Source organism: Schistocerca nitens, chromosome 1, assembly GCF_023898315.1.
Source record: "Schistocerca nitens isolate TAMUIC-IGC-003100 chromosome 1, iqSchNite1.1, whole genome shotgun sequence".
Taxonomy (NCBI): Eukaryota; Metazoa; Arthropoda; class Insecta; order Orthoptera; family Acrididae; genus Schistocerca; species Schistocerca nitens.
In genome coordinates this window covers 346,331,743-346,359,586 of record NC_064614.1, presented here as the reverse complement: position 1 = coordinate 346,359,586, position 27,844 = coordinate 346,331,743, and the positions used below count along the sequence as shown (strand labels likewise).

General features: G+C 41.5%; 1 protein-coding gene across 2 annotated transcripts in view; it reads right to left on the bottom strand.

Annotated features, from left to right (window-relative positions):
* Positions 1–27,844, bottom strand: part of LOC126248684 (ATP-binding cassette sub-family C member 5-like) — a 288,000-nt gene that overhangs the window by 26,348 nt on the left and 233,808 nt on the right. For both annotated transcript variants that reach the window (XM_049949958.1, XM_049949966.1), the window contains 2 exons: positions 25,320–25,409; positions 12,050–12,239 (listed from right to left, as the gene is read on the bottom strand). In XM_049949958.1, the coding sequence (XP_049805915.1) occupies positions 12,050–12,239; positions 25,320–25,409 (280 nt within the window). The remainder of the gene's footprint in view (positions 1–12,049; positions 12,240–25,319; positions 25,410–27,844) is intronic.

The window sequence follows — 27,844 nt, the reverse complement described above, 5'->3', positions numbered from 1 at the left end:
CACAAAGTGACATGCATATCATGTTCATCTTTAAAATAAAGAAAAAACTAAAATAACCTTAACACGGCAGTAATGATTGAGTAATCATCAGATAGTGTCAAAATAGAAACTAAAAATTATATGAACCTTGCAAAAGTAAAAACCGAAATACTATAGGAACTAAGTCTCCACAGCAGCACCCATACAGCACAAGTTAACTGTGGGTTATTCCTAAAATGCTGGCCTCACTTTTATCCACGAAGTATTGTAAGTGGGTGCCATTTCAAACCATGACAAGAAAATTACCATTTACCATAACATACAACCTTCTGCAAGGACAGAATAAAGCAATGGTCAATGTCAATTCAAACTGATAATAAATGTCAATAAAGTGGGTGCTGGTGGCGGTGGTGGTGGTAGTGGTGGCGGCAGCAGGTGTGGGTGTGGGTGGGGGTGTGGGTGGGATGGGTGAGAATAGATGTTAAGATAAGATGTAAGAGGAATAGTAATACTAAAAGTCAATGGAGTATGTGACATGTTTCACACAGTGCAATCAAACGAAGGGAGAGTAATCCAAGGCACCAGAGAAATAGTCATATCTTACACTCCGTTCTTCTCATCTCCCCCCCCCCCTCCCCCCAAAAAAAGAACTTATTTACAAATAGTTCATCAATTTGAAATGACATTAACCATTGTTTCATTTTTTCACTGCAGAGGGTTGTATGTTATGGCAATTTTCTTCTCACAGTTTGACATGGCACCTACTTATGATCCTCTGTGGACTGACATTAGGCCAGTGTATTAGGACCGGCTTTCTGTTGTATGAGTGTTGTCGTGGACACTTAGTTCCTATGATATTTTGGTTTCTATTTTTTTTTAGGAGTCATATAATTTCTAGTTTCCATTTTGACACTATCTCATGATTACTCAATCATTACTACTGTGTTAAGGTTATTTTGTGTTTTTCTGATTTTACAGACGACACAATATGCATGTCATTTTATAGTAGGATGACTTTACTGACTATACTTGGCACTGATACAAAACATTTCCTATTATGTATATTGGGTTCATCACAGCTTCATATTTAGCTTTTTTACACAGCATGTTTCTAAGTTTTTAATAAGTTAATCAGTTTATTGACTGGCACTTTATGTTTTAATGCTTGATACATTTCATGCTTTTACAATGTGTATGTATGTATTTTCTTTTTACTGTTGTATATTGTTGGGTAAAAAATCCATTTTGTGTTAACAATGCTTATGATGTAACTGCTTATATATAACTATGTCATATTCCATCCTTACATTGTTATCATTCATCAAACTATATTGTAACATTCCTGCATTTATATCTTGCACTTTATTTTCATTTAAGTTTCACTTAATAATTCCTCTATGTTTTATAATTTTAACAGCTAACATCCTCCACAAAGTCTGTGTATTTTGTTATATTTATTTATTTTAAATCTGTGGATTACACAATTCACGTGTAATGCTTGCATTGTTCCTCCATGTCTTTCAGGTTCATATAGCACATAATCGCTACATTCTTTGTATGCTATGCTAATGGGTACATTCTTTATCTGCCAACTATTATCTGTATATTTGCTAGCATCATCTGTTGATGGAAATTTTTTCCTAACCACTGCATTTCTCAACATATGGTCAGTTAGCACCTGGCTCCACACATATGTAAGATATATTTTCAGCACTTCATGTCCCTCTCACTCTTGAGTGGTTTGTTTTTGTACTTCATCGTAAGTATGGGACATATTTGGAGACTAAGTGTACTGTGACCATAAAGGGGTGTGGATTTTCATTTTTTGAGGGTTGGAAATACTGAGTGGTAGAGCATGGATCCCCTGATCAGAACGAGCATCACAGGAATATGGTAGTACATAAACTCATGTTTTACTGTCTAGTTGCATGAAAGATGTCAGTAAGAAATCCCATCAAGAGCGAGCCACACACTGTGACCCGCTTCCCACTCACGCAAGGAATAACACCTACCAAAAGGTCCCCCCCCCTCCCCCCCCCCCCCCCAAAGCGAAATGGTTCATGGCAAAAGTGTTGTGAACACAATGAGTGTGTTTAAGTGGTGCGGGAAGTTCAGTGGCGGCAGAACAAAAATTCATGATGAACAAAGGAGTGTTAGACCTTTCATTTTGACTGATGAGTTGGTGCAAAAAATTGAAGAAACTGTTGGTGAAGATTGTTGATTGACAGTGGATGAAATTGCTGTGATGTTTCCACAACCTTCCAGAACTCTCTTATACAAGACACTCACTCATAGAAATGCTGAGATACCACAAACTGTGTGCAAGATGGATCCCGAAACAGTTGACAGAGCAGCACAAGAAAAACTGGGTCAAGAGTGCATGCAAGTTTCTTGGGCGATTTGAAGTGGAACATGAGGATATTCTGAGTTCTATTGTGACTGGAAATGAAATATGGGTGGTTCCTTACATGCCTGAGCCAAAATGATAGTCATCGCACTGGCACCACACTAATTCCCCATCTGCCAAAAAAATTCAAAACCACAATTTTGAGAAAAAAGTCATTACCTCAGTATTTTGGGACAGGAAATGCATAATTTTGGTCGAATTTCTGCGTCAGAGGAGACCATCAATGAAAAACGATATTGTGAGAACCTAAAAGAAAAAAAGAAAGGAGCATTCAAAACGAAAGGAGGGGAATACTACAAAGAGGAGTATGCTTGTTGCACAACAACGCTAGACCTCACACAGCCTTAGACACCAAAGCACTCTTCGAGCAATTTGGTTGAGATGTTTTGAACCCCCCCTCCCGTAACTTAGATTGTCCCCTTATCACCTCCCTAAAGGCACACATTGAGTGGAATTAAATTTTCAACCAACAAGCGGGTGCAGAAAGAAGTTCTGAAGTGAGGGAAGGAGCTGAAGGGAGAGTTCTTTGCCATATGCACTGAACGAGACAGTGGTTTTGTGGAAAAGATCAACAAGTGTATCAACAATATCCTGCAGTTCTTTTTTTTTATATACACTTTTTCTATATACACAACCTAGTACACTTACTTTCTGGACATGCCTCATATTAATGGAAACTGCTGTCCAAAACACAAACATTTTTCATGAGGCATCATTTTATATTGTATTTGTTTGTTTTTATTACAGTTAAGTCTGATGTTGATGTACTGAAACACATCAATAAATTAGTCTGTGACCAAGACCTCCCACAATTCATTGTGTGCCAATTCTGAATGGTTGCCTGCCTCACAGAGGGGAGAATTTCTCTATCATGGTAGGTAATAGTACCACATACATACGTTCCTAATGAAATGTCAATTGCACGCCATCACATATGCTACGAGACAGATTCTTCTAGGCAGAGAATGGATCACTCCTAAAGAGAAACAATATCATCCCATCATCTCAACGTTTCCTTGCTGAAGGTATGTAAAAGCAACTGAATTAACTTGATTTGCTTTATTATACAACTGGAGAAACATATGTATAGTACCTGTTTTGAAAGTTGAAGCCTAGCAGGAACAAGAAAGCAGTAGTAAAAGTAAGGAAAGTAACAAGTTTGTAAATTGTAAGATGGTGCTGGAGAACCTGTGAAATTACTATGAGAAAAACCTAAGGGACAGGACCCACTGAAGTGATGTGGCAAGTGATATGGCACATGGTGTCGCACAAAGCACAGATCGAACTCGAAACATAGGATGATACAAACACAGCCTAATGGAGCAGCACCTACCATACGGATGAGATATAACTGAACCATATGGCATGCCATGTCCCTACCAGATGAATAAATGAATGCAGCATGCTCCACTTTTCCCACACACCACATCTGTGCTAGTGACAGTTTACGAACGTTCCTGCATTTGTTGTGGGGTTGTCTTTGTACCCAGGAGGAGGAGGAGGAGATAAGTGTTTAATGTCCTATCAACAAGGAGGTCATTAGAGATTGAGCACAAGCTCAGATTAGGGATGGATGGGGAAGGAAATTGGTTGTGCCCTTTCAAAGGAACCATTCTGGCATTTTCCTGAAACAATGTGGGGAAATCGTAGAAAACCTAAATCAGGACGCCTGACGCACGTTTGAACCATTGTCCCCCTGAACGCGAGTCAATCTAGCCCATTGTGCTAACTATTGCGCCATACTGCTTGAAGATGAGAGACAAGCCAGAATGCAATGTTAATTTTCCAGAATGAAATTTTCACTCTGCAGCGGAGTGTGCGCTGATATGAAAATTCCTGGCAGATTAAAACTATGTGCCCGACCGAGACTCGAACTCGGGACCTCCGCAGTATCCTTTATTTCAGGAGTGCTAGTTCTGCAAGGTTCGCAGGAGAGCTTCTGTAAAGTTTGGAAGGTAGGAGACGAGATACTGGCAGAAGTAAAGCTGTAAGTACCGGGCGTGAGTCGTGCTTCGGTAGCTCAGATGGTAGATCACTTGCCCGCGAAAGGCAAAGGTCCCGAGTTCGAGTCTCGGTCGGGCACACAGTTTTACTCTGCCAGGAAGTTTCATATCAGTGCACACTCCGCTGCAGAGTGAAAATTTCATTCTGGAAACATCACCCAGGCTGTGGCTAAGCCATGTCTCCGCAGAACCCTTTCTTTCAAGAGTGCTAGTTCTGCAAGGTTCGCAGGAGAGCTTGTGTAAAGTTTGGAAGGTAGGAGACGAGATACTGGCAGAAGTAAAGCTGAAAGTACCGGGCGTGAGTCGTGCTTCGGTAGCTCATTTTGGTAGATCACTTGCCCGCAAAAGGCAAAGGTCCCGAGTTCAAGTCTTGGTCGGGCACACAGTTTTAATCTGCCAGGAAGTTTCATATCAGTGCACACTCTGCTGCAGAGTGAAAATTTCATTCTGGAAACATCCCCCAGGTTGTGGCTAAGCCTGTCTCCGCAGTATCCTTTCTTTCAGCAGTGCTAGTTCTGCAAGGTTCGCAGGAGAGCTTCTGTAAAGTTTGGAAGATAGGAGACAAGATACTGGCAGAAGTAAAGCTGTGAGTACCGGGCGTGAGTCGTGCTTCGGTAGCTCAGACGGTAGAGCACTTGCCCGCGAAAGGCAAAGGTCCCGAGTTCGAGTCTCGGTCGGGCACACAGTTTTAATCTGCCAGGAAGTTTCATATCAGCACACACTCCGCTGCAGAGTGAAAATTTCATTCTGGAAACATCCCCTAGGCTGTGGCTAAGCCATGTCTCCGCAGTATCCTTTCTTTCAGGAGTGCTAGTTCTGCAAGGTTCACAGGAGAGCTTCTGTAAAGTTTGGAAGGTAGGAGACAAGATACTGGCAGAAGTAAAGCTGTGAGTACCGGGCGTGAGTCGTGCTTCGGTAGCTCAGATGGTAGAGCACTTGCCTGCGAAAGGCAAAGATCCCGAGTTCGAGTCTCGTTCGGGCACACAGTTTTAATCTGCCAGGAAGTTTCATATCAGTGCACACTCCGCTGCAGAGTGAAAATTTCATTCTGGAAACATCCCCCAGGCCATGGCTAAGCTATGTCTCCACAGTATCCTTTCTTTCAGGAGTGCTAAAGTGCGCGTCATTTATGTTGGCGGCCGAGCTTAGGTTCGTTCTGCGCATCTGACGTCAAAAAACACAGCCAGCCAATGAACAGAGAACGACGTTGCCAGATCTCGACTGCAGAGCAGTGCACGGATGAGTGTCTTCAGTTTTAGATACGTTCAGTCATAAATAAAGTAATAGAACAAAAGCAATGTCTTGATAGCAGACTTTCTTTTATAGAAAGTTTGGAAAAAGCATTCTTTATACCAATTGCTTCATATTCTATTAATTAATTAAATCAAACAAGCAATAAGACTCCTAATTCAGGCAATAGCAAGGAAAGATGTTTGTATCAATCTCACGAACCGCTTTTTCGCAATAAAGAACAGCGGCAATTGTTTATTTCCTATTGTACTTCGACGAAGTGTGAGTAATTCATAGTCATACCAACAGAGTTTGTCAGTATTTTGCGTGACCTCTTAGAGCCCTCATGGAGTTTCATAGTAGGACGAACTGCGTTAGCGTAACAGTTAAGGCGTTGGGTTAGTAGGAGAAAGGTGAAGAGTTCAAACCTTGTGCAATACCTAATTTTTTCTTTATTTAAAAACAATATCGAAGTGTCTTACTTCACGAATTTTATTCGTTTCAATGCAATTTTTTGAAATTTATAGTGCTTTGTCTCTTCATTAACCTTTTTGCTGCTGCAGACACGTGCTCCCCGCATTCCGCGCCGCGTGCGATTTTGTCACTGCACTGCTCACCTCTGCTGACACATGGTGTTCCGACTGCTTTGACACTCTTATCATTCGATTCCACAAAAACTATTTGCCCCAAAAATTAGATTTTTACACATCTTCTTGACTGATACCTTCCCCCCATAAATGACTTAATTTTGTTTCGATGTTCAAGCCAGTTATTGTGCAGCATTAAATGTAGTAAACCATTGCACCAAATTTTGAAGAGTTTGCAGAGGTAAAAGTCCATAGCGTATACTTTCCGTATGGTCGATTCTAGTTGCCACAATGTTGAGAATGAAATGTGGACAAGATACCTAAATTTCATATAAAATTTACTGTATAACAATATCTCATTTAATTGAAGTACCACATAGGTGTCGTATGTAATACTGAGAAATATTCCGTCTTTCGCGACTGTAATAAAAGTTTTATTTACACTGGGAGCGTTTGGCTTAATTTTAAAGCACTTCAATCAATGAAAGGTATGGCACATACACAATGGTACTCATGTTCTCTTTCTTGTTTTTGTTCCACAGTCGCAGTTTTACCAACGGTATTGAAATATATTCCTCTTCTGCAACTGTAATAAGGGACTTATTTAGACCAGATGCTTTTCTCTCTTTTGAAGTTTTTTCAGTGGACAGTACTTTGTCTCCTCCATTGCCAAGTCACCTTTCATAGTCTTGTGCTGCGGTAACCCAATATTCAACGTTTGTGTCGGCTGATCAGTGTTTTAGCAAATAAATGCTGTTTGTGTGTGCCACACACAAAAATTATATTTAACATAGCTCAGAGCACTTCACTGATAGACGGTATATCCAAGTCCTAATGTTTTTGTAAGGCCACAGTTTTGTTTAATTTATTTTGCCTACTTCCTTTTGATTGACTGAAGTGCTTTAAAATAAAGCCAAACGTGCCTGGTGTAAATAAAACCAGTCGCGAAAGACGGAATATTTCTCAATATTACATACACCACCTATGTGGTACTTCAATTAAATGAGATATTGTTATACAGTAAATTTTATACGAAATTTAGGTATCTTGTCCACATTTCATTCTCTACATTGTGGCAACTAAAATCGACCATATAGAAAGTATACTCTATGGACTTTTACCTCTGCAAACCCTTCAAAATTTCGTGCAATGGTTTACTATATTTAATGCTGCATAATAACTGCGTTGAACATCGAAACAAAATTAAGTCATTTATGGGGGGAAGGTATCAGTCAAGAAGATGTGTAGAAATCTAATTTTTGGGGCAAATAGTTTTTGTGGAATCGAATGATAAGAGTGTCAAAGCAGTCGGAACACCATGTGTCGGCACAGGCGAGCAGTGCAGTGACAAAATGCGGGGAGCATGTCTCTGTAGCAGAAAGGGTTAATGCAGCCGTGGTGGCTTTACTTCATGAACTGCGCGCTCCCCCCTAAACGTAAACTTGCGAACTATGCTATACTATGGCACTGCTTCTCTTGTCGCGTGCGTCGTGTGCAACTGGCAACGCAGCCAATCTCCCGCGTCTGAGCGGGCATGCGCGAGCCGCCAAGATAAAAGAATTGAACTATAGTTCTGCAAGGTTCGCAGGAGAGCTTCTGTAAAGTTTGGAAGGTAGGAGACGAGATACTGGCAGAAGTAAAGCAGTGAGTACCGGGCGTGAGTCGTGCTTCGGTAGCTCAGATGGTAGAGCACTTGCCCGCGAAAGGCAAAGGTCCCGAGTTCGAGTCTCGGTCGGGCACACAGTTTTAATCTGCCAGGAAGTTTCATATCAGCGCACACTCCGCTGCAGAGTGAAAATTTCATTCTGGAAACATCCCCTAGGCTGTGGCTAAGCCATGTCTCCGCAGTATCCTTTCTTTCAGGAGTGCTAGTTCTGCAAGGTTCACAGGAGAGCTTCTGTAAAGTTTGGAAGGTAGGAGAAGAGATACTGGCAGAAGTAAAGGTGTGAGTACCGGGCGTGAGTCGTGCTTCGGTAGCTCAGATGGTAGAGCACCTGCCCGCGATAGGCAAAGGTCCCGAGTTCGAGTCTCGGTCGGGCACACAGTTTCAATCTGTCAGGAAGCTTAATATTAATTTTGTTGGTCTTTTGAAGATATATCTGCTATTTACGATCACAGCGCTGCTGAATTTAGAAACATGAGTGCCCATGATAAAAGTGAAAAAGACTGCAAGTCAAACATCATAAACAGGTACAGTGACTGAAATTAATTTAATTTATTTGTGAAAGAGAAAGCTGATACAGAACTAAATAGAAATACACATGGCGGTTTCAGATAAGACATGCCTGCAAAATCTTTTACTGATTCATTGGATCTATGCAATACCATATCTTTTTGGTATATAGCTACGTACCCCATTGTTCTGGAAAGACAATACACCACTTGGGTTAAGAAACTACAGAGCTGATTTTTCAACCCACAGCATTATATGTAGGTCATTGTTAGTTTTCCAAATTTTGATGTGTCTACATTGTGATGCACAGATTACTTAGAATATACACTAACATTAATGTGAATAAAAGTTATGAAAGAAACAAAAAGCTTGAATTATCAAATTGATTTTATTCATATCACAATTAGTTCAAGTATCCAACATCTGGATGTTCAACACAAATAACGTTTTTCAGAGCTCCTCCCCCACAGATAATCCATAATTAAATATGCACATTTCATTTGATAATTGTGTGCTAGGATATGGTCTCACTTTTTGTTTTGCAAGAGACATTCGTCTGCAGCAAAATAATAAGCAAATCTGCAGTCTTCTTCCTAGAAACATGCATGTTCCAGAAGCAGGAATGCACCTCCAAACAATGATTAACCATTAGAACTTTCTTTAAATACTCTTCCATCATCATTGCTGCCATATTCCTCAATGGCAACAGATAAAAATAATCCGTCTGTGTCTGAAACAGCTACTAAGATCAAGGATTTTAACTGCAAAATGTTGATCCAGATTCAGCAGAAACTTTAACCCTGACTCCAGAAATCCCAGTATTTTAACAGTAGTGTGTCCCTCGGAAAAATGTACGAAAAGGTGGATGCTATTCAAACCTTTAAACACCTTAAAAGTACCACTTTCGTACACATTAGTACCCCATAAGAGGGAACCCAAAATTTGTTCTAAACTTTTAATGGTTAACGTTAATTAAGTTGACTAAAGCCGGAACACTTTCAGTGTCCGAAGACATGGTGCCACGAAACTATTGCTGAATCACTTTTATTGGTGTTGAGTCACAACCATTAAAAAGTAAAGTCATGTGGCATTAATCACTGGGAGACCCTGTAGGGCAGGTTTGGCCACCTAACTGGAAAAGTGCTTCCTATCCTTTGCACCCACAGGCACATTTCCTTCGTGAAGTATGAGAGTTGTGTAGGTAGGTGTATCTGTTAAGTGTACGTGACTGTAGAGTGAGAATGAGTGTGTGTGTGTGTGTGTAAATGAGCAGAGAGAGGGGGGGGGGGATGATGATGATGATGATGATGATGATGATGATGAGAGAAGATAGAGGATTAATGCCTGTACTGACACATAATCTACTCCTCTCGAACAGCACCAGGGGGACCGCCGAGCTTAATGAACCCATCCAACAAACGAAGACATTGCAGAGAGGTTTGGAATTTAGTACAGGACATTGGTGCAGAGACTGGTGATAAGGGGCTTTACGCCACCACCCTTCCTTTCCACTCTGCTGTAAAGACAAGAGTGAAAATTGTCAACAACATGTGGTGTACCCAGATGGTCACCCATCCAAGAACTGGCAATGCCCAACGGTGCTTAACGATGGTGATGAGCTGGGAACTGGTGTATCTAGCTTGGCATTGCTGATGATGGTTTACAAGCACACGATGCCACTGTCATCTACACACATCAACAAAAGTTTTGCATCACTTTGTTATGTTGTGCAGATGTGTTGCTATTGTCACTGTTCCTATACCCATCAGAAGGTCACCAATGAAATTTTCTTGTAGATGTACCCACAGTTACTATGAGTGCAACCTATGGGTAGAATGCCACACACTACAGGATTGCAGCATTTCAGTTGAAGGTAAGGCACATATATGGGTGCATCAGAGAGACTGTGGAACAGCAGGGTGAACAGGCATCTTGCTACGAAGGACAACCGTGACCAACAAGGAGGTCCACATCATCAAGTGATGCTCTGAAGGCTTGTCAACCAGTGAAGCTGCTAAATGTGTCAATGGAGCCAAAGTGATATGATGTGCACATGAACTCTGTTCCAATTGACAAGTAGTGTTGAGAACTTATCACACAGGCCCTCCACAACCAAAAGGTGCACAGCATGATCAATATCTATGACTTTTGAGTGAAAGAAAGCATGGGATTTATGTTCCAGAACTGAAGTCGATGTTCAAAAAGGCTAAAAGACATTTTGTGTCACACCAAAATGTTAGGAAATGATTGCATAATGCGAATCCCCATTTCCAATGGCCATGGTGATGATCACATTGTACACTACAAATGGACTCTTTTACAGGTGGACAAGAAATTATGCTGAACGGACTCCCCGGGACTGGCATCGGGTGTTGTTTATGGACCAAACTTGGATCTGTTTGTATGCCGATCACAGACAACACATTTAGAGATAACCCAGTAATAACGAATGCCTCCAACTCTGTTCCCTATATGGGCAGCAAGATGATGATGGAGTGATGCTCTGAGGTAACATTAGAAGGGGCCACAGCACACATCTTGTCGTCATCGATGTCAATTTCACTGATCTATGGTAGAGGGAAGATATTGTGCAACCAATAGTGGGACCGTATCACCAACATTTTGGAAACAATTTCATATTGATGGATAAGAACTGGCATGCTCATCATACTGCTTTCATCAACACATTCTTTCAGCATGCTAGGATCACCAGAATGGAATGGCCTGCCTATTCTCCAAATGTGAAACTAATCGAACAAGGGTGGGATTGATTAAAAGAGCTGTTTTTGGATGTATTCAACTACTACGTACACTGCACGACTTAGACAGAATCACAATTAAAAGTGGTATAATTTGAACCAGGGCTGTCTTGATGATCTCATTGACAGTATGCCATGATGGATTCAAGTCTGCATTTGAACAAGGTAACATTCCACCAAGTACTGACCCTGCTCAGGAGTTCTGTGGAAAATCCCCATGTGAAACAGACAACTCTGTCATTGCAGAAATGTGCTTTTTATGATGATATGGACACATTCCAAATAAATATATATGCATGCTTCAGAGCTATTTTCTGTTTTCTATGCTATGAACTTAAAAATAAAGGACTGATACAAAACTTTTGTTGATGTGTGTCTCTGCCACACCATGTGTCATGTCACTTGCCACACCACGTCGGTGAGCATCCTGCGTAGGATTTTGCTTAGGTTGGCTCCATGATCAACTGATCATATTGAAGGGCATTCTGATCTGAGTTACAAACAAAGAAAACCAGTGTGTGCTAACAGAGCAGATGCTTTCTATTAATAGCTGTTTTCTCTGAATCTAAGTATTCCTTTTCCACAGTGCTGTATGTTATTCAAGAAGAACACTAAATTTTTCAACTCAATACCGCACATATTCCATCAGGGAATTGGAAAAGGGACATGAATGAAATTAAAATGAATAATTTTATTCTATGTATCACTGAGTTCTATCAGATGACAGACACTTATGGAAGAGTTAAAGTAATAATGAAAGGGAAAAAATCAACAACAACAAGCAACGAAAAATCCTTCATTACTGCCACTTTTGTTGGTACAGTGAGAAAATACCTTCACATAATTAAAATATTATAAATATCCTTAAATGACTTTTTAAAATATACAGTGTATGTTAACTAATTTAATACCTGCTCCAGTGCGGCCAACAATGCCCACTTTTTCACCAGCCTTGATTTTGGCAGATACACCCTGCAACACTAACGGGAGTTCAGGTCTGTAGCGAAGTGTAACATCCTTCATTACTACTTCCCCTGCCCATGGCCAATTTTCAGGTGGAGAGTTATCTGGAATTTTCACTGCTGCTTCTTCTGGCAGGTCCTGAAAAGTAGCATATTACCATTTCAAGTGGCTTAAACAAGCTAACATAAATCTAAAACAGTGCATTTAAATCAGTTCTTGAAGCCAAATAAATGAAACACAGTGTGTCACACACTGAAAGCTATCAAGAGTATATCATGTCAGCAGCCCTATGTACTTGCAATGGAACTTGTGGAGAGAACCATCTGACTTATTGCAACAACACAAGTGGTGGATAGGCACATAAAACAAGAACTGGAACATGGTAGCTCAGCTAATGAAACTCCACAGGTCTTGTTCACGTACATCCAAAAAGTGAAATAATGTGAATTCTGACTGACTGGAATGGAGTCCAGAAGAATCACCTCACTTATACTGCAACACAAGAAACTATTTCTGTTCATTCAACCTTTCCAGGGTCTGCCGACCCCAACAGAGTGGTGTGGTAAGAGACTGAAGCTGGCTTTTACTTTTTTTTAGTGTATGCTGTGTACAATATACAATTTGAAGTTAATTTTTTTTATTTACTGTTGTTAAACTTGAATTTGCAGCATGTGTTGTATCTATACTTCAAAAAATTCTTATATGAAAGCACGGTTTTTGACCAATTATTTCAAAAAGAAGTTTCTGTAATTTGTAGAAAGATTTCTAAGAGCCTGCTAAGCTTACAGAATTTGTGAAATTATTCTGAGAAATTAATTCATCTCTTTGTAACAAAAGTGTAGCAATTTTGACTATTAGAATGAGAGTTTTAAAGCTGTACGAAAGTTCTGGTAGAATGTAAATACTTTTGGATTGAAGTAGACTACTCACTGAAAAGTAGAAGTGTTGAGTCGTCAATAGGTCCACATAAAAAAGAAGACAACTTGTTAGCTTTCAGAGTAGTCGTGACTAGCGTAACACACACACACACACACACACACACACACATGCCTATGCCCCTGGTGTCAGCTCGACAAACAGTCTAATCGTTGAACCAGGACCATATGACAATATAGGGGCATAGGTATGAAAGGAGGAGGAGGAGGAGGAGGAGGAGGAGGAGGTGTGTGTGTGTGTGTGTGTCCACTCAACATCTCCAATTCAAATCTTTATTGAGTGTGTTGTTTGTGTTCCACACAGGTTGGTTGGCTGGTTTGAAGAGTAAAAGTACCAAACTACAGGGTCATCAATTTCTTTTTCCTCATGGAAACAGGTCTTGTTTCCCCATGCAAACAGATGTTGTTTCCTCATGCAAACAGGTCTCGGGTTAAAACTATTCCCAAAAGGAGATGGGGAAAGTAAAAATGTGTAAAACTAAATGGGAACCACACAGAAATACAAAACAAAAGAAGCAAACCAAAAGTGGAAAATGTGCACTTAAAGGAAAAAAGTAGTGGAAGGTATTAAAACAAAACAGATGGCCTGAGCTGGCTGATCACAAGAATAAAAAAGAATGAGCCAGCCACTCTGCAACACACTAAACTCTCCAGCCAAGAAACACACTGCTAGAGGAACACAAATATGGAAAAGACTAACACCAAGGCAAACAAACTGCAAAGAAAGAGCAATGAAGAGGTAAAAAAGAGGGAGGGTGAAAGAGAAAGCCAGATGCCCACCATTAGATTGAGCGTTAAGAACCGCCCTCTTGAAAAAAATGTAAAACTAGATCAGCGGTTGAGGCACTGTCTCCTGACACCAAAGACAGTGTGGCAGGAAGGCCCCTCCTCAGTGTGGCTTAAACTGGGCTGTCCAACAAGACATGGACCACAGCAACACTGAGGTGGGTCCTCATAACATAGGATGTGATTGTGAGACAGCCAGTATGGCCTATGCTCAAGAGCATGACGGATGGCCACCAACTTCGCAGTGAGAACACTGCAGCCATCCAGCAAGGAGCACTGAGTGGACCCACAGGAAAGGTGGCAGAGGGAAAGTCTCAAGTTCAGTGAGAAGGGACCAGACACAGACTGCAATTGGAATCCCTGATCTAGGCCGCCGTTGCGGGAGATGGGTCACCGTGTTAGGGATATGGAGAAGATTATTTGAATGTTGAGGTGAACTATGAATGTAGATGGTATAATGTGCAAGCAGCTGTTGTCGCCTTATCTGTAATGTAGGAACCCCAGCTTCCACTAGCAGGCTGGTCACTGGGCTTCTTCAGAAAGCTCCCATCACAAATCAACCTGAACAGTAATGTATAGGGTCCAGCAGCTGCAGAGCTGAGGGTGATACTAAACCATATGCCAGGCTCCCATAGTCAAGATGGGACTGCACTAGGGCTTTGTACAACTGTAGCAATGTAGGGCGATCTGCAGCCCAGTTGGTATGGCTCAGGTATCGAAGAAAGTTTAGATGCCGCCAGAATTTTTCTTTAAGCTGACGAAGATGAGGGAACCAAGTTAAGCAAGCATTGAAAACTAGGCCTAAAGGAATAAGTCTCCACTATGTTAAGTACATGGACATCGAGGTAAAGTTCCGGATGTGGGTGAACAGTACAACAATGACAGACATGCGTGGCACTAGTATTGGTGGTTGAAAACTGAAAGCCGCAAGTGAGAGCCCATGACTGCAACTTTCATATGGCTCCCTGCAGTCGATGCTGAGCCATACCAACAGTAAAGGAGAAAAAGGAAAAACAGAAGTCGTCAGTACATAAAAAGGGTGATACTGAGAACCCAACCACCGCTGCAAGACCATTAATGGCCACTTAAAAGAGTGGGACACTCAATACAGAGCTTTCGGGGCCCCATTCTCTTGGATATGGGGGAAGTGTGTGAAGCACTGACTCGAACTCTAAAGGTACGGAGCGACTAAAAGTTCTGTATAAAAATCGGGAAATAGTCCTAGAGACCTCATTTGTGAAAAGTGGTGGCACCATGTGGTGTCATATGCTTTTGTTAGGTAAAAAAAGACGGCAATAAGGCGTTGATGGCAGGAAAAGGCCATTCGGATGACGGACTCCAGGTATACCAAGTTGTCAGTGGTGGAGAGACCTTGAAAACCACTCTGTGACGGAGCCAGAAGGCCCCAAGACTCAACGAACCAACAAACCTCCAGCTCACCAACCGTTCGAGCAGCTTGCACAGAACGTTAGTGAAACTGATAAGACAATAGCTGTCCACATTGATGGGGTCCTTACTAGGTTTTGGCAATGCAATGATGATACGTTCTCGCCACTGGGATGGAAATTTGCCATCACTCCAGATGTGATTGAAGATGGCAAAAAGGTGGCATTGATAATCTGCTGACAGATGTTTCAAGTTTGGGGATGGATGCAGTCTGGTCCGAGGATGTGTCAGGCCAATCAGCAGGGCACTGAGAAATTCCCACTCACTGAAGGGAGCATTATATGGCTCAGGGTGGTACAGAGAAAATGATTGATGCTGTCATTCCACCTGCTGTTTTAGGAGATGAAAGGTGGGGCGATAATGCTCAGATGCAGAGGGGTGGGGGCGATAATGCTCAGATGCAGAGGGGTGAGCATAATGTTCGGCAAGACATTCTGTAATTGTGCCTGGGTTAGTGTAGGCAGCTGCATGTGTGGAAATCCCAGGTAAACCTGCAGATGTCTGATATCCGTAAAGGCGTCTAAGCTTAATCCACACCTGGAAGGTGAGGTAATGTTCCAATGATGGAGACGTTTCATTCCAACACTACTGCTTCTGTCATTTGATGAGTTGACAGACCTGGGGACGGTGCCATTTGAAGGCAATTAGGTGCTCAAGAGATGAGTGCCGCTTATGACGATTATCAGCTATTTCTGGCGACCACCAAGGCACTGTCTTCCACCAGGGGCAACCTGAGAAAAGAGGGACTGCCAATTCAGCTGTAGCAGTAATGTTCTGGATCATCAGATTGATGTTGCCATGCAACAGAAATCCAACGGTGATAGCAGCCTTGGTAAAGAGCCCACCTGGGCAAGAACCCTGATCAGTGATGCTGGTGGAGGGGCAAAAAGAGCGGAAAGTGGTCACTACCACACTAGTCATCTTGATCACACAAGTCATCTTGATCACACAAGTCATCTTGATCTCTCCAGTGCACAGACATTGGGAGGGCCAGGACTGCAAATGGAGAGATCAATGCCTGATTATGTGCCACATGCCACACTGAAATGAGTAGGGGCATCAGTATTTACGAGACACAGGTTGAGTTGAGTTAGTAGATGCTCAACATCTCTACCACGGCCAGTAATCTTGTTTCCACCCCACAAAGGCGTCCGAATCACTCAGAAGTAGAAAAGGTGGAGGGAGTTGTGAAATTAGTGCAGCCAGTACATGTTGTGGCACTTCACCATCTGGAGAAAGGTAGATGTTGCAGATGGTAACTTCCTGTGCTGTCCTCACCCTGACAGCAACAGCTTCTAAAGGTGTTTGAAGGGTCATAGGTGCCTTATACATAGAGGTAAGGACATAGATACAGACTCCATCTGACATCCTGTTACAGTCTGTGCGATTTTTGTAATACCACCAATAGTCAAGAAAGGGGGGGGGGGGGTCCACATTGCTGGAAACCAGGTTTCCTGAAGGGCAATGCAAAAAGCTGGTGTAACACGTTAAGAGTTGTCCTAACTCAGTCAGGTGGGGGAAAAACCACCGCAATTCCACTGGCGGATGACACTTTCTGTGGTCTGAGAAGGCATGAAGCCACCAAGGAGGGCTCGTTGTCTCTGTGCCCATTGGGTCTGAAGCTATGGGGAGATCAAAGTCCTCGGGGGATACGAGGATCTCCACCCTCATCTTTAGAATTGGAGCCTGCTGGAACCTGTGGTGTGGGATTCACCAGAATCTCTTTCTTCTTGTCAGGCTGCTTCTTTCTGATCTCTCACTTTTTTTTTGGTTTCTCTGGCTGGGAGAGTTTCTCTGAGTGTATGCCAGGAACCAATGATGATCAGAAAGCCCTACGATCAGCACTGTGTGGCTCCTTCAGCCATTAGCTGGTGTCCAGCTTCACTGCAGCAAAAGCCTTAGAAGGCAAAGTCTCAAAACCCCCTTCCTTGATATAGAAGTCTAAGGAGGCTGTTGCTTCTCTGGCCAACGTCCACGATGGCTGAGGAGGGGAGAGGGTGTTGCTCCCAAAGTAGTTGTTATGGGACTAACGGAAGGAGACGTGCCACCAAGCAATACGGGGGCAGGCGTAGTTTGGCAGCCCTGATGGCCTACTGTTTGAGGTATAGCTGGTGTGGTTACCGTTTCCAGAGTAGGCAGCACCACCGTCGTAGCTACAGCATAGGAGGAGATCACGCACACAGGGTTTAGGCAGTCATATTTCCGTTTTGCCTCTGTATAGGTCAGCCTGTCCAGTCTTATAATTCCATTATTTTCCACTCTTTCTGAAATACCACACAGTCCAGCGAACAGGGAGAATGGTGCTCTCCGCAGTTGACACAAATAGGAGGAGGGCCACAAGGAATGTTCATGTGTGTGGAGGTCTGCAGTCACATCATAAGTGACCATGACCCCGACACAGGAATTCTATTGATGTAAATAAGGTATTTCAGGACTCAGAGGAACTGGAGGTAAGTTGATTTATGATAGAAATCTAAAGAACTACAGAACATGCATTTATGTTAAGAATGGAATTCCATTTGTGCTGACAGCAGAATTCCATTCCTAGGACTTCGTGGCCATCAGGATGAAACAACATGACAAAGGAAGCACAAGGGAAATTGTTTTGGCTTCAGCTTACCTTCCTTACACAGACAGAACTACTCCTCCCCAGGTGGTGAGGAGACTGGCAAAATAGCTGCTCACAGCAGAATGAACAACTGCCTGACAGTTGTGATGCGAATGCCCACAATCTGGTGTGGGGAAGCAGCAACATCAACAGCAGAGGTGATGACTTCTTCAAATTTCTGCTAGAAAATACTCTGGAAACCTTGGATAGGGGTAGGGAACCTACCTTCAGGAACAGAAGAACGAGAAGAATTAACTGACAAAATTTTCAGGTTCACTCTAATGGATAGTTATGACAAACAAAGACATGTGGTGATGAAGCTATCCTTATTTGACCACACATGTAATAAGTTTGAGGTTGAAATGGGTGTTAAGCAGACCATGGCTTATAGAAATCATAGGAAAACACCTAAACTCACTCTTATCTGAAGTCAGAATTTGATACAGAACTCAGCAGATTTTGAGGAAACGGCACACGCAGTGACATCTGCCATTAAGACCTTGGTGAAACTGAAATCTGGAAGTGCAAAGGAAGCAAGTAAGAAGGCTGTTCAACCTAGCAAAGAAGAAAGGACAATGGGCAAAATATGAGGAGTTGCTTGTCAAATACAACCTTGCGACCAAGCAAGTGAAGATATCTTATCTTTTTGATGAACAATACCCGTGAAAAAATAAAATGATATAATGAGTTAATAAATAGATCACAAGTATCTTCTGGTGATTCCCCTAGACAACAGAAGGAAGTTTTCAAAGTGGGACAGTGATTGCAGTAACTAAGCGAGAGGAAGAATCTGCGGCAATGGTGCAAGAGCCACAGCCAACCAATGAAGATTTCAAAATGTATACTAGTGTCCAAAATTAAACCAACAAATCATTATTTCCCCACCATGTGTATAATTCACGATATAATCATACAAACTGTCAACCAGATGCCCGTACGATCTTTTTCTGCACAGAGTATGGCATTCTGGTGAATGGAGAACCATGCTAACAATGATGTCAGGGCACCTATGAAACTAGGTAGTGTTTGCTAGGTAGTGCCACACCCACAATCGCTGTGCACACCATCACAGAAGGTGCAGTATGGCACAGAGAAGTTGCCTACAAGACTCTCTGTGGTGGAGGGACATAGAAAGAATGGAAGCAGGACAGTCCCAAACTGACGTGACCCAAAAGCTTGGAGTAAATCATTCTGTTGTTTCTTGGATGTGGGAACAGTTTCTAGAGATCGAAACTGTATCCTGAAGACCAAGGCAGGGCCAACCACATGTGAATTGAGAAGAGAGGACTGTCACTTGGCTGTAAGGGCACAACAGTACCGTCTTAGTACTGCATGGCAACTGGCGTGTGAGCTCTCAGCATCCACTGGATGTATTGTACCGAGGCAAATGGTGGGCCTAAGGCTTTGGAAAAGTGGTCTTTATTGTCAGAAACGTTCTGCATGTCTACCTCTGACACGTCTTCACAGAAAGGAACGTCTAGAGTGGAGTCATCAATACGCCATGGGAGCAGTCGAACAGTGGGCCAAAGTTGTTTTCACAGATGAATTCCAATTTAGTCTGGAGGTTGATTCTCGGTGGATTCATATCTGGAGGGAACATGGGCCACGATTTCGAGACCCAAACAATGTGGAAAGAGACCAATATTGAGGAAGATCGAACCCCTATTCGTGAAACAGTATGGGTGAAATGGCAAGGTTTAACTACTGTCAGGTATTGTTACAAGATCTTGGGACCTCATTTGCATTTGTTGTGAGCTGCTTTGGGACCAGAGTTAGTAATGATGGATGATAAATGCTTGACTTTATAGGGCACGAGTGGTTGATGGGTTTCTTGGAAATGGAAGGTATTGCACGCATGGTGTGCCCTGCTTGCTCTCTCAATTTGAATTCCATAGAGCATGTCTGGGAAACACTAGGGGGATGGCTTGCATCACCTCAGCATCCAGCAACCACTCTCATATGCTGCGAGCACCTCTGCAGGAAGAATGGGCATTACTGCCTCAACATGAGACCGATGACATCATTCACAGCATGTCCCATCGTTGTCAGGCCTGTATTGTTGCCACAGGGGGTCACACACCATACTGATCACATTAGCCAATTGTCGGAATATGTGCACAAATCCATTAATTTGGAAGAAATGAAGAAATATTTGTCTACCATTATGCATGTTGCAGTTGTTTACGTTCTGAACTCTTTGCACTCTTTCTACTTTACTATCACCTGTTTATATCATTTTCTATGTTTCCAATTAATTAAAATGCAAACATTCCAATACATAAAAATTTATTCTGTGACCACTTTTTGTATTTGTCCAATAGACCTCACAGAAAATTTCCATTTTTTGCTTAAATTTTGAATACCCAGTGTTTATTCTATAGTTACACTTCCAAATGTCAAGCTGACGTTTACCTTGATATCCTGAGTGACAAAGCTATTGTACTGTTCCCGTAGAAGAAACTGTTTACACAAAGAGTTAAATTATCATATTTCAAGAATATACGGAATGGAGAACAGTCATCTTTATTTATGCAATTACATATTGTGCTAAATTCTTCGTTGCAGAGAAATAAAATTTTTGTTGAAACCAACTGTGATGTCACTAAGTGGAGTATGCCCGTTGAGTATCCAGTGATGACATAACCCAGGCTTGTCCAAACTGTGCCCCTGGGGTGCTAGCACCCGCGATCGTCTGAGGCCAGCACCCCGTGTGAATTTGTAAGTTGTTGCAGTGGCGCGTCCACACTATTTAAACCCAAGTGGGAAATTAATTTCTTTTGTACTGCTGTTGAAAATCAAGTCAAATGTTTATTATGTCATCAGAACCTCACGTATTTAAAAATGTACTCGACTGAATGGTACTTTAATACCTGTCACGAAGATCAGATCAAAAATTTGTTGCAGAAGGAACGCCAATCAAAGCTTGAAGAACTGAAGGAAAATTTCAAGCAGCATTACAGAGAAGTGTTTCCTATTGTATGACTGTTTATTATTGATAAAGATCACAAATAAAACTATATTTTACAATCTTATAGGTCACTTAGCAATGTGCCAGTTATCAAATATCAATTTGCCAGCAACAAGGAACTTTTTTTTTTTCAGTTAATTTTTGTATTTGGGTTGCATTAAATTGCATCTCACAGACATAAGAAAAAGCTTCAGGTGCATTATTTTTTGCCTCTCTCCGAAAAGCCGTCATGAACACTCTCTCGGATAGCAAAGTGTCATTAAGAGTAACTCTTTGTTTTTGTGTATTTGTGGTTTGACGGACTGGAAAACATATGTTGTAGTTTGATCTATGTTTCCAATTAATTAAAATGCAAACATTCCAATACATAAAAATTTATTTTGTGACCACTTTTTGTATTTGTCCAATAGATCTCACATAAAAATTTGAAAAAATAGCTCTTTCAACTCAAACTGTTGCTCGCTGAGTCAAAGATATGGCTGCAGATATGGAGTAGCAACTAATGGAGAGAGCAGCAAACTTCGTTTCATTTTCTATCACTCTTGACGAGTCCATGGACATTGCAGACATCTCTCAGCTTGTCACATTCATTCAGGGTGTTGATGACAATCTGCATGTCACAGAAGAATTCCTCAACCTTATACCGTTAAAAGATACAACCACTGGTTTGGATATTTTTCTAGTCATTGAAAATGTGTTCAAGTAAATGGGTTTAAAATGGCAATGCCTGACCAGTGGGATAGAATGGAGCACCTCTGTGCTATGAGGGACGTGCTGGATTCCTGGGTTATATCAAGTAAAAATGACTGAAGTCAGCTGTTCCTTACTCACGGCAGTCCATTGTCTGTTACACCACGAGGCATTTTGTCCGAGATTGTCAACATAAAAAATGTTATGGACACAGTTGTTCGAATGTTTAATTATCTTTGCTTGAATGAACTCCCGCATCACCAATTTAAAGAATTTCTGGCTGATATCATCGAAGCAGAATACCCGGACATCCCCTACCACGCCAAAGTAAGATGGCTAAGCAGGGGGAAGGCGCTTCATCGTCCCCCCCCCCCCCCTTGAGGGGTGAAATCAATACCTTTTTTGAAATGAAAGGATGTCAAGAAGAATTACTTCATGATCCTAAATGGGTGGCAAATTTGGCTTTTTTTGCGTGACCTACATTGTCATTTAAATACTTTGAACATTTCACTCCAAGGTGAAAATCATTCTGTTGTTGATTTAGTGCAGACGATTATTTTGTGGGAAACAAAAGTAGCGCAAGGAGAATTGTGGGAACCTCTCTGCATTAGACAATGTTAAAGAAGATGAACGGAATGGATAGTGTCTTGAAAGGAGGATATAAGATGAACATCAACAAAAGCAAAACGAGAATAATGCAATGCAGTCGAATTAAGTTGGGTGATGCTGCGGGAATTAGATTAGGAAATGAGACACTTAAAGTAGTAAAGGAGTTTTGCTATTTGGGGAGCAAAATAACTGATGATGGTTGAAGTGGATAGGATATATAATGTAGACTGGCAATGGCAAGGAATGCATTTCTGAAGAATAGAAATTTGTTAACATTGAGTATAGATTTAAGTGTCAGGAAGTCATTTCTGGAAGTATTTGTATGGAGTGTAGCCATGTATGGAAGTGAAACATGGACGATAAATAGTTTGGACAACCTGAAGATTAGATGGGTAGATCACATAACTAATGAGGAGGTATTGTATAGAATTGGGGAGAAGAGGAGTTTGTGGCACAACTTGACTAGAAGATGGGATCGGGTGGTAGGACATGCTCTGAGGCATCAAGGGATCACCAATTTAGTACTGGAGGGCAGCGTGGAGGGTAAAAATCGTAGAGGGAGACCAAGAGAAGAATACACTAAACAGATACAGAAGCATGTAGGTTTCAGTAGGTACTGGGAGATGTAGCAGCTTGCACAGGATAGAGTAGCACGGAGAGCTGCATCAAACCAGTCTCAGGACTGAAGACCACAACAACAACTAAGAAGATGAGGATTTTTCAGATTATGTTCAAATCATTTGCGAATTACAAGAAGAGCTCTGGAGGTAAGTGAGCTCTAACTGGCCTTAGCTATATTTGTTCACCCATTTTCCTCTTCGGGCAGAGGATGTCTCAGAAGTGTTACAACTAGAGCTGATTGACCTGCTGTGCGATATCTGCCTGAAGGACCGCTTTCTTTTGCATAAAGCTTTGGATGACTTTTACAGCTGTTTTCCATGAGAGAAGTATCTTCTTTTGCACAAGCAGGCGGCCAAAGTTCTCTCAATGTTTGGTTACACGTATATCTGTGAGCACTTTTTCTCCCTTTTAATACTTGCTAAAACTAAGAACTGTTCACTTCTTAGTGATAAACATTTGACAAATTCTTTGAGGTTAGCAGGTCCTGGAATATTGTACCAAACCTAGACAAAATCATTTCCTTGAAAAAGAGAAATGTGTAAAATGTAATTGTCTTCTTTAACAATGTTGACTGCAAAGATTAAATGTCTTTATAAACTTAATTCTATTTTTCTTAATAAGTTTTCAAACTTCGTCAAATAAAATTGTTGTGTACAAAACAGGAAACTAAGGATCCAATGTCTAAACTCTGAAAAGGGATACAAAAAGCCATAGCATGAAGTACAACAAAACATATTTACTTGTAACTACTAACAGTAAGAATGAGACTCTTACCCCTTACGTAAATTATTTCTAAAATAGAATATTTATGACACTGGTTAATTTAAGAAATTGATATATCTTTCACAAGACACCTACTGTGCATATGACGAGCATGCATGTGCAATACTAATAGAATCAACCTGTGGGTCAGAAAACTACTAAGTTTTTCTTCGATATTGTTTTCTAAAGCTTTAGTAGTAATTCTGCCACACAAACACTAATTGTTACTTAAACAGTAATGGTTTGCTTGTTTTACCGCTCATCAACCACTTTAACAGAGCTTCACTTCCTGGGTTACTTTCTTTATGTTGGATCTGACCATGGGACAGTCCAGTGCAAAGCACCCATCAGGCGCAATTCTTGGATAAGTCTGACATAACCAGTGTCAACACTCAGAAGAAGCTCAGTACAAACAAGTAAGGAGCTCATTGCCTCAGACCGGGTGAGAGAGAGTGTCAGAAACACCTGATCCAGCACCTTAACAACAGTGCAGAGTAGACTTAACACTATCTTTCAGGCTGCAAACTTTACAAAAAAGAATGCACTGAAGTTCTGAAACCAAACATTATGCAACCAAGAATGCTGACAGCCTCGGAAAATGGGAGCACATTCACCTCCTGGAACAGGGGCATCATGTAATCGTCTGCTATAAAACCCTTTTCTTCATATCACTCATTCTACGAGTCAGGCCACTATGTCTGCATCACTGATACCACTGGAAGGCCAGCCCAACTATTTGCAGGATGACGAAGTGCTACCAGCTGCTGCGTCTACTGCTATGACAACTCTGAGAGCTGAATTCTTGCTGGTCACATCTGTGAATAATCAAAGACGAGGGCCAGGCCAATCTTCCATGAATGAAGAACCGATATGCCTGTCTGTGAGCTGTACCACCAATCCAGTGGAATGCAAGTACTGCCTTACTGCTGTTGTGTCTTTTGCCTACATGCCCTCATGACAACCGATAATAGGGGTGTGCATATTTTTGGGGTTAAGTGTAAGTGTAGCTACACCCATGAGAGCACTGAGGATCCGATAGATGTCCATAGCCATGCCAGGCTGCAGAGAGACTCTGGCCCTGATGCTGCCATGGCATGACCTAACACTATGCCAGGGGCTGAGCCAGCAGACTCCTCACTGGGCACTGATGTGCTAACTTGCATCTCCAAGCAAAGGGGGCACTGCACAGCCACTGCTAGGCCAGACTGGAAAGAAGACAGAGTGATTGTAAAAATCTTGGAAATAATTGACTGTTATGCAAGTGGAATGGTGCCTTGGCACACCACAGGACCACACCTCCACTCGATTACCCTACATCCAAGTAGGAGGCCACATCTGGCGGGCTCCTACATCTTGATTTCCAGCTTCTACTTTGGAATCTTCAGAAAGCTTTTAGTATCCCCTGTCTATCAAGACATTAAAAAATAACAGAACAACATTTTCAATAGTCAATACTGGATGATAATTTAAACTTCAAGTAATAACCATAAATGCAGGGAACATTACAGTGTGTGTTTTTGTGGTTGAAGAAACTCAGTGGATGAGCCTTCCTCAGCCTGTAAGCTGATTCTGACTTTTAGATTAAAAACATTATACAATTCACTTTGCTGACCCTGAAAACTCAAGTTACCTAAAGCTGTCAAATTTTTTTAAGAATGGGTAATTCAATAAGAACATGTGGCACCGGAACTAAGGAAGACAAAAAAAAGTTTAACACACACAAAGAATCTTCAGCAAAAACATATGAAAAATGGGATGAAAATTTTTATGTTAATTATCTCACAAGTACTTACCTCAGTATACTCTAGAACTCTTTCAACAGATGTAAATCGTGCTTGCATTTCAGATTTCAACTGCATCACATATGGTACAAATGTGCTTACCTGAAAAATGAGGGGGATAAAGGGGATACAAACATAATTCGTAACAAACATACAGCAAGAATCCATTAACTCATCAACCTTAATTATACAAAGAGGCTAGGAGTTAAAGTGTCTATAATTCACCTATATCTCAGATAGCGATCAAGATGACAATATTAAAATGCCCTTTAAATACACTTATTAATAAAATAATCTCACATTTCCTGTTTTGCATATCGGTACCATCGCTTTAAACAATGGAAAGTCTAGGTTGGAATAACAGTACGTAAAAAATAGATTGCTACTCACCACACAAGGCGGTGCTGAGTTGCAGACAAGCATAATGACAATGAATGCTAGAAATATTTAAGCTTTCAGATGAAGTCCTTCTTCCAAAGTAGGACACACACACACACACACACACACACACACACACACACACATATATGCGCGCGCGCGCGGCTACCGTCACAAAGGCCTGTCTGCAATTGCCTAAATATTTCTAGCATTCTTTTACACTGAGCCTGTCTGTGTGTCAACATCATCTCTATGTGGTGAGTAGCAAGCTCTTTTCCAAGTTGTAACACAATTCTAATTATTAGTATTTTTCACTCAACACAAATAATTTGTTAAATGACTGCTCAAACTGAAAAACATTTTCCAAAATTATATCCATTTTTCACTGATAATTAATAGTTCTCACACTTAATTTAAGCAGATTGGCAAATGACTTACTACAATATGGGGCATTTTTAAGCATATCAAAATCTATAGTACATTCAATTTAGCTGTCAAAAGAATCTGTTCCTGGTGGATTTTGCACAATGTGACCAAAGCTCAAAAACAGGCACATATAAGTTAGCCCAAAAATAATTCAATTGAGGTAATGCAAAAGCTGTATATGATGTCGTAACAAGAGACTAAACTTGCATTCAGTAGCACAAGCTGGCAACTAACAAGGGAACCTCCCCATCGCACCCCCCCCCCCCCCCCCCAGATTTAGTTATAAGTCGGCACAGTGGATAGGCCTTGAAAAACTGAACACAGATCAATCGAGAAAATAGGAAGAAGTTGTGTGGAACTATGAAAAACATAAGCAAAATATACAAACTGAGTAGTCCATGTGCAAGATAAGCAACATCAAGGATAGTGAGAGCTCAGGAGCGCCGTGGTCCCGTGGTTAGCGTGAGCAGCTGCGGAACGAGAGGGTCTTCCCTCGAGTGAAAAGTTTACTTTCTTTATTTTCACAAAGTTATGATCTGTCCGTTCGTTCATTGACGTCTCTGTTCACTGTAATAAGTTTAGCGTCTGTGTTTTGCGACCGCACCGCAAAACCGCGATTAGTAGACAAAAGGATGTGCCTCTCCAATGGGAACCGAAAACATTTGATCGCAAGGTTATAGGTGAACCGATTCCTCCACCGGAACACGTCTGATATATTCTATACGACACTGGTGACGGCATGTGCGTCACATGACAGGAATATGTTGTCGACCCACCTAAGTTGTACACTTGGCGAATGGGTAAAAAGATTCTTCTGCCTTGCCCGATTTAGGTTTTCTTGTGGATGTGATAATCACTCCCAAAAAAGTGTGTTTCGATGTTTGTTTAGGTGTAGCGTCCGCATACTACGGCGCAGTTATCTCGTATGGGACGGACAGATAATAATTGTCTGAAAATAAAAAATTAAATTTTTCACTCGAGAGAAGACGTGAACCAAGGACCTTTTGCTTATTTTTTTCATAGTTCCACACAACTTCTTCCTGCTTTCTCGATTGATCTGTGTTCAGTTTTTCAAGGCCTATCCACTGTGCCAACTTATAACTAAATCTGAGGGGGGTGCGGTGGGGAGGTTCCCTTGTAAGCAACAATCAGTTTATTAGGTGTTCCAACAGAAGTGGTTCATTCATGAACTGAAGAGGTTTGGCATGTGACTGTTAACAACTAGAAAATTGAGGGGCTCGGCAGTAAACAATGGCAAGGGACAGCCTGTGAGAAACGGAGATATTAATTGTAAAATGACAGAGATGGCATGTTTCATTCGCAAAGATGTATTTTGAAAAGAATGACATCAAATGTAAAAAGTTGATTGCATTTTCTGACAATTTTGCCACACAAAACAAGAACTGGACCTTAGTGGCATTTTGGCTATACCTGTTAAAGTCTGGTTGTTTCCGATACATCTTGCACACCTTTCCCAAGGCTGAACACAGTATGCTACCTATTGACAGAGACTTAGCTCAGGCAGAGAAAAATGTCATCTCACGTTATCAAAGTGTTTACAAACCTGATCACTGGGAAGAATTTCTAAGAACATCCCAGTGAAAGAAGCCATTCAAGGTAACTCGTATGACTCAAGTGTTTCTATAGCTTCTCTGCAATGAAACAGCTGTTCCACCAACCACAAGTATCAACTGCTCAAAGCAAATTCAGTATTAGAAATTGTGCTCAACTTG